Below are 17,036 nucleotides of genomic sequence, written 5' to 3'. Positions count from 1 at the left end.
GCTGCCACTACTGGTTCCCCTAAAATTCAACTTCGGAGTGTTTTTTGATCCATCCAAATGTTCTATACTTTCTCTATACTTCTTGCCATCTTGTAAATATTTCTTTGGTAACAGCTTTATTGAAATATAATTTGCACACCACACAATTGATCTCTACGTCTGTGCTTACGCTCGCACCACACTGTGTTGATTCGTGTAAGTTATCCTAAGATCCACCTTTCCGGGAGCAGGGCGGAACGCCCGAGGCTCCGGATCACGCAGCCTGCGACCCTCTTTTCCCGGCGCACCGGAAGAAGACGGCCGTCTTCGTTGCATCGCAGCCATGGCTCGTGGTCCCAAGAAGCATCTGAAACGTTTAGCGGCTCCGAAGCATTGGATGCTGGATAAACTGACCGGAGTGTTTGCTCCTCGGTCCTCTACCGGTCCCCACAAGCTGAGAGAATGTCTCCCAGTCATCATTTTCCTGAGAAACAGACTTAAGTATGCCCTGACGGGAGATGAAGTAAAGAAGATCTGCATGCAGCGGTTCATCAAGATTGATGGCAAGGTGCGCACTGATGTAACCTACCCTGCTGGTTTTATGGACGTCATCAGCATTGACAAGACCGGAGAGAATTTCCGTCTGATCTATGACACCAAGGGTCGCTTCGCTGTTCATCGTATTACACCTGAAGAGGCCAAGTACAAGTTGTGCAAAGTGAGAAAGACTTTTGTGGGCCCAAAAGGAATCCCTCATCTGGTGACCCATGATGCTCGCACCATCCGCTACCCTGATCCTCTCATCAAGGTGAACGACACCATTCAGATCGACTTGGAGACTGGCAAGATTACTGATTTCATCAAGTTCGATGCTGGGAACCTGTGTATGGTGACCGGAGGTGCTAACCTGGGAAGAATTGGTGTGATCACCAACAGAGAGAGATACCCTGGCTCTTTCGAGGTGGTTCATGTGAAAGATGCCAACGGCAACAGCTTCGCCACCCGGCTCTCCAACATTTTCGTCATTGGCAAAGGCAACAAACCGTGGATTTCCCTTCCCCGTGGAAAGGGCATCCGCCTCACCATTGCTGAAGAGAGAGATGTGAGACTGGCAACCAAACAGAGCAGTGGCTGAAATGATGTCTGGTGACATGCTTAGAAGAGTCTTTGTACTTATTTAAAACTAATACAGCATGAAAAAAAAAGATCCATTTTTTAAAATGGTGAGAATCTAGTAATAAATAGCTTTGGAAGAAATGTTGTGTGTAACTTTCTTGTGTGAATTGGTAAATGAGATCTTTCCTGTTTCCTGGTCATCAGGACCCATAGCCACATTTTAGTTCCAAAGAAACTCCAGATGTTTCCTCCCTGCAGAGTTTGCTGAGGGCCAGCATCTCATGAGAAGGGACACGAGAACATCATCATCTGTCAAAAGGAGGCTAGAGATAGAATAGGAGAATACACTTGGGGAATGCAGATTTTGCAGAGTCCTATTGACTGTACCTTATTGTGGGGAAGGTGGAGGGCATTTAATGTGACTCCCTCCTCCCTATAGTAGCATCAGGTGTGACCAAAGTGTCTTCTGTGCCCTCAAACTGGGAGCTGAAGTCATCTCTAGTCTAACTGCTGGACCACTGAACCAGTGGAGAGCCTGATGGCCCCTGCCTGATGCTACTGATTAGTGAGAAAGGAGTGAGATGGGGTTGCAGGATAATGGTAGGCAGAGTGTCTGGAGCCACCTTGCGTTCCCAACATTTGGCCAAGCAAGTAAAGTTTAGAAAGTGCCTGGACCCCAAGCCATCTTGCCGGTACCTACCCATGGCTGTCCCCCCAAAAGGAACTGGGCGAGAAGTCGTCAAGAGAAAATGGTTGCGAGGGTGAGTAAGTAAAATCTGAGCTCAGCTCAATCCCTGTGACACGGCAGAAAGGACTGGGCAGGGAGGAGGCTCCCACTGAGCTCCCTAAAGTCCAGTAAATTCAACCCTGTGAAACGGCCGAGTTTTAGATCATTGCCACAGAGAGGAACCTGGGAATCCAAACCGCCCTTGACTTTCACCAGAATGGAAGAGCTTTGAATCTAATTCAAAGTTTAAAATGAACAATTTATGTGCTGAATATATATTTTATTATGAATTATTTTCCTTTAGGGCACATGTGTACAGTGTCAGATAGCAACTAGACTATTGGTAGTGAACACGACTTCTATATAGAAGTCGAAATATGACATACACTGGAAATTTATATAATGTTATAAACCAACGTTACCTCAATTAAAACACATTATTTTCCTCTAGTTATTTTTTTCTTTCAGCTTCATTGAGATATAATTTGCAGACAGCGCTGTATAAGTTCAAGGCGTACGGCATAATGACTTGACTCACATATATTGCAAAATGATTACCACAATTAGTTTAGTTAACATCCATCATCTCATACATACCAAAAAAAGTTAAAAAATATTTTTTTCCTTGTGATGAGAACTTTTAGGATCTACTCTCTTAGCAACTTTCAAATATACCATACAGCAGTGTTAACTGTAGTCATCATGTTGTACATTACATCCCCAGTGCTTATTTATCTTATAACTGTAAGTTTCTACCTTTTGACTACTTTCATCCAATTCCCCCACCCCCTTATTTTCCTTTAGTTATATATAAACTATTATATTTTTAACTTTTAATAACTGAGATCAAAGTGTTTTTATAACTGAAGGAGACTCAAATATCGTGGAATTGGACTAACATTTCATTAATGAAGCCCCCGTTACCCTGTAAGAAAGAGAGTTTCATAGAGCCCAGTGATAGCAGCTATTGGAACAAAAAAGGCCATTACACATTTATATCTCAGTAGTTGAGACTCCTTAAACAAGGTTTATGTATGTGATGTGACCTTGGTATACATGATTCAGCATTGCATTCTGTTAGACATCTTGAAATAAATGAAATGGAGTTCAGTGCAAGTCTGATGAAACTTTCTACTCTTTATATTTTCCTTTTTTTTTTTTTTTTGAGGAAGATTAGCCCTGAGCTAACTGTTGCCAATCCTCCTCTTTTTGCTGAGGAAGACTGGTCCTGAGCTAACGTCCGTGTCCATCTTCCTCTACTTTATAAGTGGGATGCCTACAACAGCATGGCGTGCCAAGCAGTGCCATGCCCGCACCCGGGATCTGAACCGGTGAACCCCGGGCCACTGAAGTGGAATGTGCACACTTAACCACTGCGCCACCAGGCTGGCCCCTCTACTCTTTATATTTTCTGTCAAGTTATTGTGATAGACTGAATAAGGCCTCGTAAATATGCCCACATCCTAGTCTCTAGAACCTGTGAATGTTACCTTATATGGCATACGAGTCTTTGCAGATGTGATTAATTAAGGATCTTGAGATGAGGCGATTGTCCTGGATTGCCCAGGGAGGCCTGATGTAATCACAATGGCCCTTATGAGGACACAAGAGTAGCCAGACTTAGAGAAGGCAATGTGATGACAGAAGCGGAGATTGGAGTGACACACTTTGAAGGTGGAGGACAGGGTCACAAGCCAAGGAATACAGGCGGCCACTAGAAATGGAAAAACCAACAAAATGAATTCTCCCCTTGGAGACTGCAGAAGGAACCAGCCCTGCTGACTCCTTGACTTTAGTGTACTAAGACTGATTTTGGACTCCTGACCTCTGGAAGTGCAAGAAAATAAGTTCACGTTACTTTAAGCCACTAAATCTGTGGTAATTTGTTACAGCAGCAACAGAAAACTAATGCAGTTATCTCACATCTGTTCTGGAGTTTCCCACCCCACAGTTCAGAGTTTATGCATAAAATGATATTGCATAGGAATAAATATAGATCAGAGGTTCTTAATCCTGAGAAATTTGAAAACTTACAGATGCCTGGGAAGGGGTAATTTTTAAAAGCTCCCCAAGATTGTGATTATAATGTGCAAGTAAGTCTTAAAACTATTCATATAGAAGGCCAAATGAGAAGTATTATGTAAATTGCTCTCTGAGAATTAAACTGGTAAATTCTACAGACGATGGTTAAGATCACACCTGTAAAACTAACCCATCCTCAAGTATAGTCACGAAATGAGTGGCTGAAGAAATGAAATGACTCAGGAGCACCAAGATGATCTGGGCATCATCTCAGGAGGTCACATTGGGAAGATCTGCATGAATAAAGATTTATCATAATCAGTTGTGATTACCATACTAGAGCAATGAATTATATGCTGTAATATAAATATAATACGTTTTTTATTGTAATAGAAATAAGGGGATCTGTAGGAACTTTGGTAAAAGAGGAATAAGAACAAATCAGAGGCCATTTTGGTGACAGTCCATACACAGAAACTATATGTTTCATGAAATTATGAGATATCTGAGGTCAAGGAATATAATTTTTTATGCCAACCCACCAGGAAAATAACAATCTCTAATTCCTCTTTCTCTGCACCTGTAATTGAGATGTTAGCCCAAGACTGAACAAAGACTGTTAAGAAGCCCAAGTAATTTACTGGGCCAAAGCTGGAACATTAATTACCTTCTGTGGACGTGTATTGTGTTCTTGCTGCTACATAGTATGCGTTCAGTTACAAGTAGTGAATCCCAGAAAAATGGAAAATACTTCTGATCAAACACAGGGAGGAACAGCATTAAATGCTGATATGAGTGCTGTATTAGTTTGCTGGGGCTGCCATGACAAAATACCACAGACTGATAGCTTAAACAACAACTATTTATTTTCTCCCAATTCTGGAGGCTGGAAGCCCAAGATCAAGTTGTCAGCAGGTTGGTTTCTTCTGAGGCCTCTCTCCTTGGCTTGTGAATGGCCACCTGCCTGTTGCCCCTTCACGTGGTTGCCCTTCTGTGCACATGCCCTCTTTGTGTATCCAAATTCCCTCTTCTTATAAGGATACTAGTCAAATTAGATTAGGTCCACATTCTAAAGAACTCGTTTTAATTTAGTCACCACTTTAAAGGCCTAATCTCCAAATACAGTCACATTCTGGGATCCTGGGGGTTAGGACTTCAACATATGAATTTGGGGGGACACACTTCAGTCCATAACAGCTACCTAACTCCTTAGCAAAATTTAAGAGACAAAAATTAAGAGAGGAAGCTTCTGCCCTCTCTATTTGTCTGCAAAAGGGCTCTCCACACTTCCTAACACATTCTACAAGGCCAACATCACCCTGATACCAAAGCCAGACAAGGATAACAAAAAGAAGGAAAATTACAGGCCAATATCACCGATGAACATAGATGCAAACATCCTCAAAAAAATATTGGCAAACTGAATACAGCAATACATTAAAAAGATCATACACCATGATCAAGTGAGATTTATACCTGGGACACAAGGATGGTTCAACACCCACAAGTCAATCAATGTGATCCACCACAGTAACAAAATGAGGAACAAAAACCACATGATCATCTCAATAGATGCAGAGAAAGCATTTGACAAGATCCAACGTCCATTTATGATAAAAACACTCAACAAAATGGGTATAGAAGGAAAGTACCTCAACATAATAAAGGCCATATATGACAAACCCATAGCCAACATCATAATCAACAGGGAAAAACTGAACGCCATCCCTCTGAGAACAGGAATAAGACAAGGGTTCCCACTCTCACCGCTCTTATTCAACATAGTACTGGAGGTTTTGGCCAGAGCAATTAGGCAATAAAAGAAATAAAAGGAATCCAAATAGGCAAAGAAGTGAAACTCTTGCTCTTTGCAGATGACATGATTTTATATAGAGAAAACTCTAAAAATTCCATTGGAAAGCTACTAGAAATAACAAAAAATTATAGCAAAATTGCAGGGTACAAAATCAACTTACATAAATCAGTTGCATTTCTGTACTCTAATAATGAACTAACAGAAAGAGAACTCAAGAACACAATCCCATTCACAATCGCAACAAAAAGAATAAAATATCTAGGAATAAATTTAATCAAGGAAGTGAAAGACCTATACAATGAAAACTATAAGACTTTCCTGAAAGAAACTGATGACAACATAAAGAGATGGAAAGACATCCCATGCACATAGATTAGAAGAATAAACATAGTTAAAATGTCCATTCTACCTAAAGCAATCTACAGATTCAATGGAATCCCAATCAGAGTCTCAATGACATTCTTCACAGAAACAGAACAAAGAATCCTAGAATTCATATGGGGCAACAAAAGACCCCAAATTGTTAAAGCAACCCTGAGGAAAAAGAACAAAACTGGAGGCATCACAATCCCTGACTTCAAAATATACTACAAAGCTATTGCAATCAAAACAGCATGGTACTGGTGCAAAAACAGGCACACAGATCAATGGAACAGAATTGAAAGCCCAGAAATAAAACCACACATCTACAGACAGCTCATCTTTGACTAGGGAGCTGAGAACATACAACAGAGAAAAAAAAGTCTCTTCAATAAGTGGTGTTGGGAAAACTGGACAGCCACATGTAAAAGAATGAAAGTAGACCATTCTCTTGTGCCATACACAAAAATAAGCTCAAAATGGATCAAACACTTCAAGGTAAGACCTGAAACGATAAGACTTCTAGAAGAAAATATAGGCAGTACACTCTTTGACATCAGTCTTAAAAGGATCTTTTTGGACACCATGTCTTCTTGGACAAGGGAAACAATAGAAAGAATAAACAAGTGGGACTTCATCAAACTAAAGAGCTTCTTCAAGGTAAAGGAAAACAGGATTGAAATGAAAAGACAACCCACCAACTTGGAAAAAATATTTGCAAATCATGTATCTGACAAAGGGTTAATCTCCATAATATATAAAGAACTCATACAACTCAACAACAAAGAATCAAACAACCCGATCAAAAAATGGGCAGGGGATATGAACAGACATTTCTCCAAAGAAGATATACAAATGGCCAATAGACACACGAAAAGATGCTCAATATCACTGATTATCAGGGAAATGCAAATCAAAACTACACTAAGATGTCACTTTACATCTGTTAGAATGGCTACAGTAACCAAGACAAAAAATAACAAATGTTGGAGAGGTTGTGAAGAAAAAGGAACCCTCATACACTGCTGGTGGGAATGCAAACTGGTGCAGCCACTATGGAAAAGAGATTTCTCAAAAAATTAAAAATAGAAATACCATATGACCTGGCCATCCCACTACTGAGTATCTATCCAAAGAACTTGAAATCAACAATTCAAAGACCCCTGCACCCCTGTGTTCATTGCAGCACTACTCAAAATAACAAAGATGTGGAAGCAACCTAAGTGTCCATCAACTGATGACTGGATAAAGAAGATATGGTATATATATATATATACACAATGGAATACTACTCAGCCATAGAAAATGACAACATCATCCCGTTCACATCATGGATGGACCTTGAGGGTATTATGTTAAGCGAAATAAGCCAGATAGAGAAAGAAAAACTCCATATGATTCCACTCATATGTGGAAGATAAACAAACACATGAACAAAGAGAACAGATTAGTGGTTACCAGGGGGAAGGGGGGTGGGGAGTGGGCACAAAGGGTGAAGGGGCACACCCATAAGATGACTGACAAATAATAATGTACAACTGAAATTTCACAATGTTGTAAACTATGATAACCTCAATTTAAAAAAAAAAAGTGCTCTCCAGTACATTCCTGGCACATGGAAAATGCTCAATAAGTGTTCACTTTATGAATGAATATGTGAACTGATTCTATCATAAGTGGAATAGGTGACAGTCAAATGAAAAATTCTATGGGCATCTCTTATACAAGACTTACACATAATTAAAACAGCGAATTAGCTATGTCTATAATGGTAGATGCCAATCCAAACACATTTCCGTGGAGGATGTTCCGTTCATAAGTAGGTCACCATCTTGCAAGTTGACCTGTGATGTTCATTACAGGGAGCATTATTCCGGCCCCACTTTTCTGATGCAGAATTTAGCATAACACAACACTCATCAGGATTATTGCGTTCACCTGAGTGCCAAAACCTGCAAGAGAGAAAAAAGATGAGCGTGTTTTGAAAAGGGTTGGAGACTGTGAGGCGGTAGAGTTGAAGAGCGTGGGAGTCAAGGTCAGAGGTACCCAAATGATTCCTTCCCCTCTTCTGCTGCCATATTACAGAAACCTTCCTGTCTGGGCAGTTTCTCCTCCACCTGCACGTCTGGCGTTTCCCATGAAAACTATGCTAACATCAGCCAGGACTCTTGTCATCTTATGCAATTCAGGACACATTAAACATTCTCCCAACAGATATCCAGCAGCTTCCTTCTATTTGTCCATCCTTGTGTCCTATTCCCATTGAACTTCCAATACCAAAGGGTTTTCTTAAATAAACAAAAGATTTCTCCCTGGTCTCAACTATTAATACAGTTTGTTACATTTTTTTCCTGAGGAAGATTAGCCCTGAGCTAACATCAGCCAACAATCCTCCTCTTTTTGCTGAGAAAGATTGGCCCTGAGCTAACGTCTGTGGCCATCTTCCTCTATTTTTTACGTGTGGGACACCTGCCACAGCCTTGCTTGATAAGCAGTACATAGGTCCATGCTTGGGATCCTAACTGGTGAACCCTGGGCTGCCAAAGCAGAGCATGAGGACTTAACCACAATGCCATTGGGCAGGCCCCACTTCTTTTTTTTAGTGCACTCCTTTTGGAGTCTGAAAAGGTAGTTAAAATCTCTAGATCTGGGCCAGTCCCAGTAGCCTAGTGATTCAGTTTGGCATGCTCCACTTCGGTGGCCCAGGTTTGGTTCCCGGGCATGGACCTACACTATTCATCAGTGGCCACGCTATGGCAGTGGCCCACGTACAAAAATGAAGGAAGTTTGGCAGCAGATGTTAGCTCAGGGCAAATCTTCCTTGGGGAAAAAAAAGAATCTCTAGATCTACTACTTATCCCCTGTTATTTTGGGCAAGTAACTTAAGTAATTTAATTTCCTTGATTCTCAGTTTTCCTACCTTAAAAATGGGGACCAGAGTAATTTCCCTAAATTTTTCACATAGTTAATATGCAAGTCAAAGGTGGTAATGTATACTAAAGTACTTTAAAGTTTTGAAAGAATTACATAAATAAGAGTTATTACAAGATTCTTAGAATTTAGCATGTTTGCTTTATGAAAAGTATTAAATTTTATTAATTGATTATAGTCTTAATTGACATATTTTGTTTTGTTTCACTTTATTTAGAGACATAAATGTAGATAAAAACACAGACTTTGGTGTCAAATTAAGATAAAAAGTGTTGTGGGGTTTTTTGGTTCATTTAATAGCTGAGGGCTGGACACCCTGCCTGACCCAGGACTGAGGACTCCTTTATCTAACCCTGTACTCACATGACACTTTCATTGTATGGTGTCTGATTAACCCATTGCCAATGCGTCTCCCCTCTGGGCCTCACAGCCCTATAAAATAAGCAAAATTGCCGTACAGGTTCTGGATAATGAAATCCTGAGGGAAGAAAAGAAAGGAGTCGTAGCCTTTAGAGATTCAGGCTGAATTGAGCTCTTTATGGCCTGAGGGAGAAGAGAGGAAAAGGAGGACCCAGAAACAACCACATGGGGGCGCTGCCCAGGAGCGCAGGTCTTCCTGCTCCGGCCGATCAGGACAGGAGTGACTTCTATCCATGATCATAATGAATTCTCATGTCAGACTCACTTTCCCTATTTCTTTGCCAAATGACCAGATTCTTCAAGGTTCTGCATGTTAATGGGGAACTTTTCCCCTCACTCTTTTAAAGATTTTATTTTTCCTTTTTCTCCCAAAGCACCCCGGTACATATTTGTGTATTTTTAGTTGTGGGTCCTTCTAGTTGTGGCATGTAGGATGCTGCCTCAGCGTGGCTTGATGACCAGTGCCGTGTCCCTGCGCAGGATCCGAACCGGCAAAACCCTGGGGGCAGAAGCAGAGCGCACAAACTTAACCACTCGGCGCCGGGCCGCCCCCCTCCCTCCCCGCCCCCGCACTCTTAATATACTCTTCCTGTGAAGGGACTTAGGTTAACGTTTCTGTTTCTCTCTGCCTTTTATTCATGGCCAAGAGAGGAGAAGTGTTTCATTTGACTGGGAAATTAAGTAAAAATAACTGGGTATGCTTGGTGCATTTGGGAATCCTAACTGAGCATTCATAGCACGGCTCAGCCTGCCTTCTTCTTGAGGAGAAGCCTGCTCACAAAGAATGAGAGACCTCATTTGCTTTTCCATGGATCATCCTTGTCCTTAGTGTGAGCCAATCTCAGTGGGTAAGACAGTCTGCTTCTGAAGTCACTCTAATTTACATCCTTCAATTTGGCCTTTATCAGGTGATTTCTTTTTTGTTCTTTCTGTCTTATCCTCTTTAATTTCTCCATTCATAGGTTTGGCAGGGAAGATGATAATTAGGATCCTTTCAGAAGCCCCAACATTGTATAACCAATTTTTAAATTTTTTGTGTGTATGTGAGGAAGATTGTCCCTGAGCTAATATCTGTGCCAATCTTCCTCTGTTTTATATATGGGATGCTGCCACAGCAAGACTAGATGGGTCGTCTGTAGGTCTGTGCCCAGAATCTGAACCTGTGAAACCCAGGCCACTGAAGCAAAGTTCATGAACTTAACCACTACGCCACCCGGCTGGCCCCATTGTATAATCGATTTTTGTAAAATCAATTATTTGGGAAATTTAAGTGATGCTTTATATTTTTATACTTCTCAATTCTTAATTCTGGGTCCTTGCAATTTAATTAATTTTTTTTCTCATGTCCTCATAATATCCCTTCTCTGAGAGATAAATTGTTTCTAAGTATTTTTCTATAAATGCATTTTATATAAATGATTGATATCAATGCTGGTATCAGAGCTTAATGTAGTGAGACTTCTATTTTCAATAATGATGGACTAAATACTTACATTCATACATAAACTGAATAAAATAAGAAAAACTTGGTCTCAAAGAGCTCACGAAATTGTGAAAAATTACCAGTCCAAGATGCTGATGAAATGAAAATCCAGAGAGATGTGTTTGGAATTTATGGCGACCTTTGCTGCAGGGAAATTTTGCTGATCCAGAAGGGGCAGTGGAGGGGTGGAACAGCATTTTTTTCTCCGGGATGCTAGAGTTTAAATTTGTTTTAAAATTTTGTATGGCACTGTCCAAATGTTAATGGTTAGAAGTCATTTTTATTTTATTTATTATATTTTTTTAATTTTTCAGTTATTTTATTGAGGTCATAATGGTTCATAACAATGTGTAATTTCACTATACGTTATTGTTTATCAGTTTCTGTATAGACTGAATCGTGCTCACCACCAGTAATCTAATTTTTATCGGTCACCATACATTACAAGTCATTTTAAAAGTAAGATGTTTATAATAATAATAGTCATAGTTGCAATTATTTATTGGGTGTCTACTCTGTGCCAAGTATTGTGCCATGAGCTTAGGTAAGTTATTTTACTTAGATCTTACAACGTTTCTGTGAAGAAGCTACTGTTGGTGTTCCCAATTTACAAATGAGGAAACTGAAACTTAGGAAGATAAGAAAGTTGTCAAAGGTCACAGAACTCATAAATGACAGAGATCTAACTCACTCTATGGCCAGTACTCTTAACTAGTGTATTATATTGTGTTACAAGAAAGGTAGACATCTAGAACTGAATTTGAGAAAGTCAAGTAATGTTATACCAACAACAACAGATATTTTTGACTTAGCTTTTCGATGATTTTGAATGCACGGGAACCTATATGAGACATTGGTGGCTTGTGTGTGCTTACCTGCTTTTTTATGATATTCATTCTTTTGTTCATTTATTCACTACATGTTCATGCAGTCTATTGAGCGCTTAAAACTCTGTACTGGGTGTGGTATAAGAAAGTGAAAGAAAACATTTATGTTTACAAGGTAGTGGGAGAGACAGAATGAATAGCACTTTTGACAGCATTTTAGGGTGGGGGTTGGGAGACAAAGTTGGAGTCCAGGACCCAGAAATGAGTTCGTTTGAATAGGTGGTAAATCAGACCTCATATAAACTGCAATCTGGTTTTGAATCATCTGAATGGTACGACATTTCAAACTCTGAAACTGCATTAATATAATATAAGACATCTTGTGCCAAGGCATGTGGCAGAAGCAAATGAAAATATTATTTTCCGGAAGAAAACAATTCCTTAGTCCTGCAATCGTTTTTATAAATAATTTTTCAAATATAATGTCCAGCACAAAATAAAAGATAATTATGCGCATGGGTATCATTAGAAACAGACTATGAAACAACTATGCTTCTTATGTTTGAGGAGATAAAAGACAAACTTGAGCATAGAATTTAATATTATAAAATTTGACATAGCATATTTGGAGGAGAAACAAAAAGAAATTCTGGATTTCAAAAATACAATAACTGAGGGGCTGGCCCTGTGGCGCAGCGGTTAAATGCACACTTTCCGCTTCTCGGGAGCCCAGGGTTCGCCAGTTCAGATCCCAGGTGCAGACATGGCACCACTGGGCACGCCATCCTGTGGCAGGCGCCCCACACATAAAGTAGAGGAAGATGGGCACGGATGTTAGCTCAGGGCCGGTCTTCCTCAGAAAAAAGAGGAGGATTGGCAGCAGTTAGCTCAGGGCTAATCTTCCTAAAAAAAAAAAAAAAATGCAATAACTGAAATTAGAACCCAATGTCTGGGCTTAATAACAGAATAGAGACAGCTGAAGAAAGGATTTGTGAACTGAAAGGACAGAGGAAACTATTCAAAATCAAATACAGAGAGGTAAAAAGAGAAAATAATGAAAAGAAGGTAAGACATGCAGAGGATGCATTATAAAATGCTAATATATTTAATTAGCGTGACTTTCTTAGATAACAAGTATTCTCATTTTCTATTCACCTCTCAAATTCGCTATTTTGGGGGCTGGCCCAGGGGCATAGTGATTAAGCTTGCATGCTCTGCTTTGGCGGCCTGGGGTTCACCAGTTCGGATCCTGGGCACAGATGTACACACCATGCATCACGCCGTGCTCTGGCGGCGTCCCACGCAGAAGAACTAGAAGGACTTACAATAGGATGCACAACTATGCACTGGGGCTTCGGGGAGAAAAAATCCACTATCCTGTTTTACTGAATTTTGTTCCAGAGTTTGTTTTCTTAAAATAGCTCTTGAATGTGCCACATTAGGAAGATCTTTCTTCCTTCCTTCCTTCCTTCCTTCTTTCTTTCTTCTTCTTTTTCTGTTTTTATTTTTTACCAGAAATCTTTCCTCTGTCTCCAAATTTCAGGGCCATAACAAATCTTCTCAGCTAAAAGAGGAATGAAGTCTTGCTGACCACCTTGCCTATCAAAAAAGTACCTGCTCGGGCCGGCCTGGTGGCGCAGTGGTTAAGTTTGCACGTTCCGCTTCGGCGGCTTTGGGTTAGCCGGTTTGGATTCCAGGTGTGGACCTGGCACTGCTTGTCAAGCCATGCTGTGGTAGGCGTCCCACATAGAAAGTAGAGGAAGATGGGCATGGATGTTAGCTCAGGGCCAGTCTTCCTCAGCAAAAAAAGGAGGATTGGCAGCAGATGTTAGCTCAGGGCTAATCTTCCTCAAAAAAAAAATTAAAAAAAAAAAGTACCTGCTCATCCCTAGTGGTGATCACCATCAGACGCGCTCCCTTGGGAGAGCAATTGTCTGACTTTCAGCCTAAGATTGCTTCACAGTAGAAACATAGTAGCAGCTGGACTCAAATGAACTCTAGAGGGCTGGGCAACAGCTCCAGTCTTTCAGAATGAATATAGAAGAAGAAGAAAAAAATTGACCTTTCATATATAAAGTTATGAGGCTCACCATTTCAGTTAGATTTATCAGGGCTACCCACTGATTTTCCAAAGCTGAATTCATTTACTGGTATATTTACTAATCCCTAAATCATTTCACTCTAAAAGGGAACGAGCAAAATTTTCTTGTAAAAGGCCAAATGGTAAATATCTTAGGGTTTGCAAGCCATATAGTCTGTGTTGCCACCACCCAACTCCATTATTGCATCGTGAAAGCGAACACAGACAATATGGAAATGAATGGGCGTGTGTTCTAACACAATTTTATTTACAAAAGCAGACAGCTGGTTGAATTTGGCCCGTGGGCCTTAGTTTTCCACTCCCTGCTTTAAGCCCGTAAAGTTATTTTACACACAAATACTTTAACTCCCGGTGCTCATCATTTATTGGGGGTTAAACATGGCCCATTTCTACATCATTGGTGAAAATAATCTTGACAATTTTCTATTATAGTTTAAAGGTTCTTATTAAATATAAATGTAAATATCCTTCAGAATTTAGTATCCAGTCACAAAGAATGAGCCTAGAATAGTGTGGACCTGGGTCGCAACCTCATTTTCTGCACTGTAATTTTGAGAGTTATATAACCACTCTGAGACTTAAATTTATTTTTTCATTTGTAAATAGGGATGTTTCTCAGAATTTTGAGAGATTGAGATGATGTAATATGTGCAAGGTACTTAAGAGCAATAAATCCTGAAAAAATCAATTCTCTCCTCTTTAGAAGCACCAGTTTTGCTGCTGTCACAGCACTACAGAAATCAATGCATTCCCTCTGACATATTGTGAATATGTAGACCATGTCAAAATATTTTCATTTATATTTTGGTATATATTATCTCAAAATAAATATTCATATTTTAGGGCCAGTCCCGTGGCCAAGTGGTTAAATTTGCACGCTCCACTTTGGCGGCCCAGGGTTTCCCTGGTTGGTATCCTGGGCGCAGACATGGCACCGCTCGTCAGGCCAAGCTGAGGCGGTATCCCACATGCCACAACTAAAAGATATAACTATGCACTGGGGGGATTTGAGGAGAAAAAGCAGAAAAAAAATTTATATTTTAATTTATTATACCAAAATATTTATTTATATATTTTGGCACATACTATACTCAAACAAATATTTTGGTATAATTTGACGTGTATGGATAGTTATTTTTTTTGGTTTTGGGTTTATTTTAAGATTTTATTTTTCCTTTTCCTCCCTAAAGCCCCCTGGTACATAGTTGTGTATTTTCAGTTGTGGGTCCTTCTAGTTATGGCATGTGGGATGCCGACCACAGCATGGTTTGATGAGCGCGGTGCCATGTCTGTACCCAGGATCTGAACTGGAGAAACCCCCGGCTGCCGAAGCAGAGCTCGCGAATTTAACCACTGGGCCACGGGTCAGGCCCCCAATTTTCTTTTAAATTCAATTCAATTATGGGGCTGGCCCCGTGGCCGAGTGGTTAAGTTCGCGCGCTCCGCTGCAGGCGGCCCAGTGTTTCGTTGGTTCGAATCCTGGGTGCGGACATGGCACTGCTCGTCAAACCACGCTGAGGCGGCGTCCCACATACCACAACTAGAAGGACCCACAACGAAGAATATACAACCATGTACGGGGGTGCTTTGGGGAGAAAAAGGGAAAAAAAAAATCTTTAAAAAAAAATAAAAAAAATAAATTCAATTCAATTACTTATTCAAGAAATGCTAATTGAGTGTCTACTCTATGTTGGTATTAGTCCCTGCTCTGGGGATAAAACTGAATAAAAAGGTGAGGTACCTGTTGCTTTTGAGCTGACATTCCATTTGGGGGACTAAAGGGAGAAGATTTTAAAAATTTAAGGAAGATATTTTGAGAATGGAGTGAGTGGTATGAAAGAAACAGGCTAACTGATCCAGGGAGGATCCTCGGCACCAGTTGCACTGTTTGAGCGAAGTCCCAAAGAAGCTGAGGGAACCCACCATTAACTCAGGCTAGAAGAGTTTTCTTTTCTGTTTTTTCTTCTTTAAAGATTTTATTTTTCCTTTTTCTCCCCAAAGCTCCCTGGTACATAGTTGTGTATTTTTAGTGTGGGTCCTTCTAGCTGCGGCATGTGGGATGCCACCTCAGCATGGCTTGATGAGCAGTGCCATGTTCATGCCCAGGATCCGAACTGGTGAAACCCTGGGCCGCCAAAGCAGAGCACGTGACCTTAACCACTTGGAAGGGGCCAGCCCCTGGAAGAGTTTACGAGGAATAGTAAACACAAACCCTTGAGGCAGGAAAGAGAGTAGGGGCAGGAGCATAATTAATAAGAGGGAGAGAGGTAGCTGTGAAAAACAGGGAGAAGACTGGATAGGTGGGTCCAGACCTCATCAAGCAGGGGGGCCGGCTCCGTGGCCCAGTGGTTAAGTTCGCGCGCTCTGCTGTGGTCGGCTCAGGCTTCGGATCCTGGGTGCGGACATGGCACTGCTTGTCAGGCCACGTAGAGGCGGCGTCCCAAATACCACAACTAGAAGGACCTGCAACCAAGACATACAACTGTGTCGGGGGCGGGGGGGTGGGGGGGGGGAGGTGGTTGGGAAATAAAGCAGAAAAAGAAAAAAAAAAAAGATTGGCAACAGTTGTTAGCCCAGGTGCCAATCCTTAAAAAAAGAAAAAAGAGTAGGGCTGAAGGGTTTAAAGCAGTGGAATAACAAGATCTGACTTACAGTTTTAGAGATTCTTCTGGCATTGTGTTGGAATGGTTTGAGGGAGGAGGAAGAGTCGAAGCAGAGAAATCGGTTAAGAAGTATACAAGGCTCCAGGCAAGAGCTAATAGTGGCTTGAACTCCCCTCTCCACATTCCTGACTCATCCTGTTAACGCTGTCTTCTTCTACTAGCACTGTCACCTTTCAGAGAAGCATTGATTAAAAACAAACAAACAAAAAAGACTGCATTTTGGATTAGTGATGTCTGCCACTGTTGTGGGAGGGGAAGCCAGAAGGGACCGGGGCCAAGGCTGCAGGATGGAGGCCTAGTGATTAGACTAGGGCCGCTGAGGGACCTCCATCACAGGCGCGAGTTCCCAGGAATGAGGCCAGAGCAGGTCTCAGCAAGGCAGGTCAGCAGGTGAGGCCTTGGTCACCAAATCTGACCTCTTTCAAGCTTTCTGAGTGACCTCTCAGCAGCCGTGGGGTTTTTTGTCCCCCTCGAATTTCCCTAGTTGAATTGAGGTGTGGGATATGTGTATCCTGCAGGAAGGGAGACTGTGGGAGAGCGTCACAGGCATATTGCTGTGTTTGGGGAAGGGATGTTGTTGAGGAAGCTTTC

The 17,036-nt window shown here is 41.1% G+C and overlaps 1 protein-coding gene, 1 long non-coding RNA gene and 1 pseudogene across 5 annotated transcripts in view; 2 read left to right on the top strand and 1 right to left on the bottom strand.

Moving 5' to 3' along the window:
• The first annotated feature begins 322 nt into the window (after nucleotides 1-322).
• Nucleotides 323-1,114, top strand: LOC106837435 (small ribosomal subunit protein eS4, X isoform-like). The gene has a single exon (XM_014850973.3). The coding sequence runs from the start codon at nucleotides 323-325 to the stop codon at nucleotides 1,112-1,114; it is 792 nt and encodes a 263-aa protein (XP_014706459.1).
• Nucleotides 1,115-2,094: 980 nt separating this feature from the next.
• On the bottom strand, nucleotides 2,095-15,381 carry LOC123279826 (C-type lectin domain family 4 member C-like; annotated as a pseudogene).
• The window catches only part of LOC139041579 (uncharacterized), a 37,145-nt gene continuing 30,009 nt past the window's right edge, over nucleotides 9,901-17,036 (top strand). The window contains exon 1 of one of the 4 annotated variants that reach the window (XR_011496997.1): nucleotides 9,901-10,279. This is a non-coding gene — a long non-coding RNA (uncharacterized lncRNA). The remainder of the gene's footprint in view (nucleotides 10,280-17,036) is intronic. The other 3 variants (XR_011496995.1, XR_011496998.1, XR_011496996.1) reach the window with 3 other exon arrangements.

The sequence above is a fragment of the Equus asinus genome, chromosome 22, assembly GCF_041296235.1.
Source record: "Equus asinus isolate D_3611 breed Donkey chromosome 22, EquAss-T2T_v2, whole genome shotgun sequence".
Classification (NCBI taxonomy): Eukaryota; Metazoa; Chordata; class Mammalia; order Perissodactyla; family Equidae; genus Equus; species Equus asinus.
Note: the sequence above shows the minus strand (reverse complement) of the source record. Positions and strands in the feature narration are given on the sequence as shown.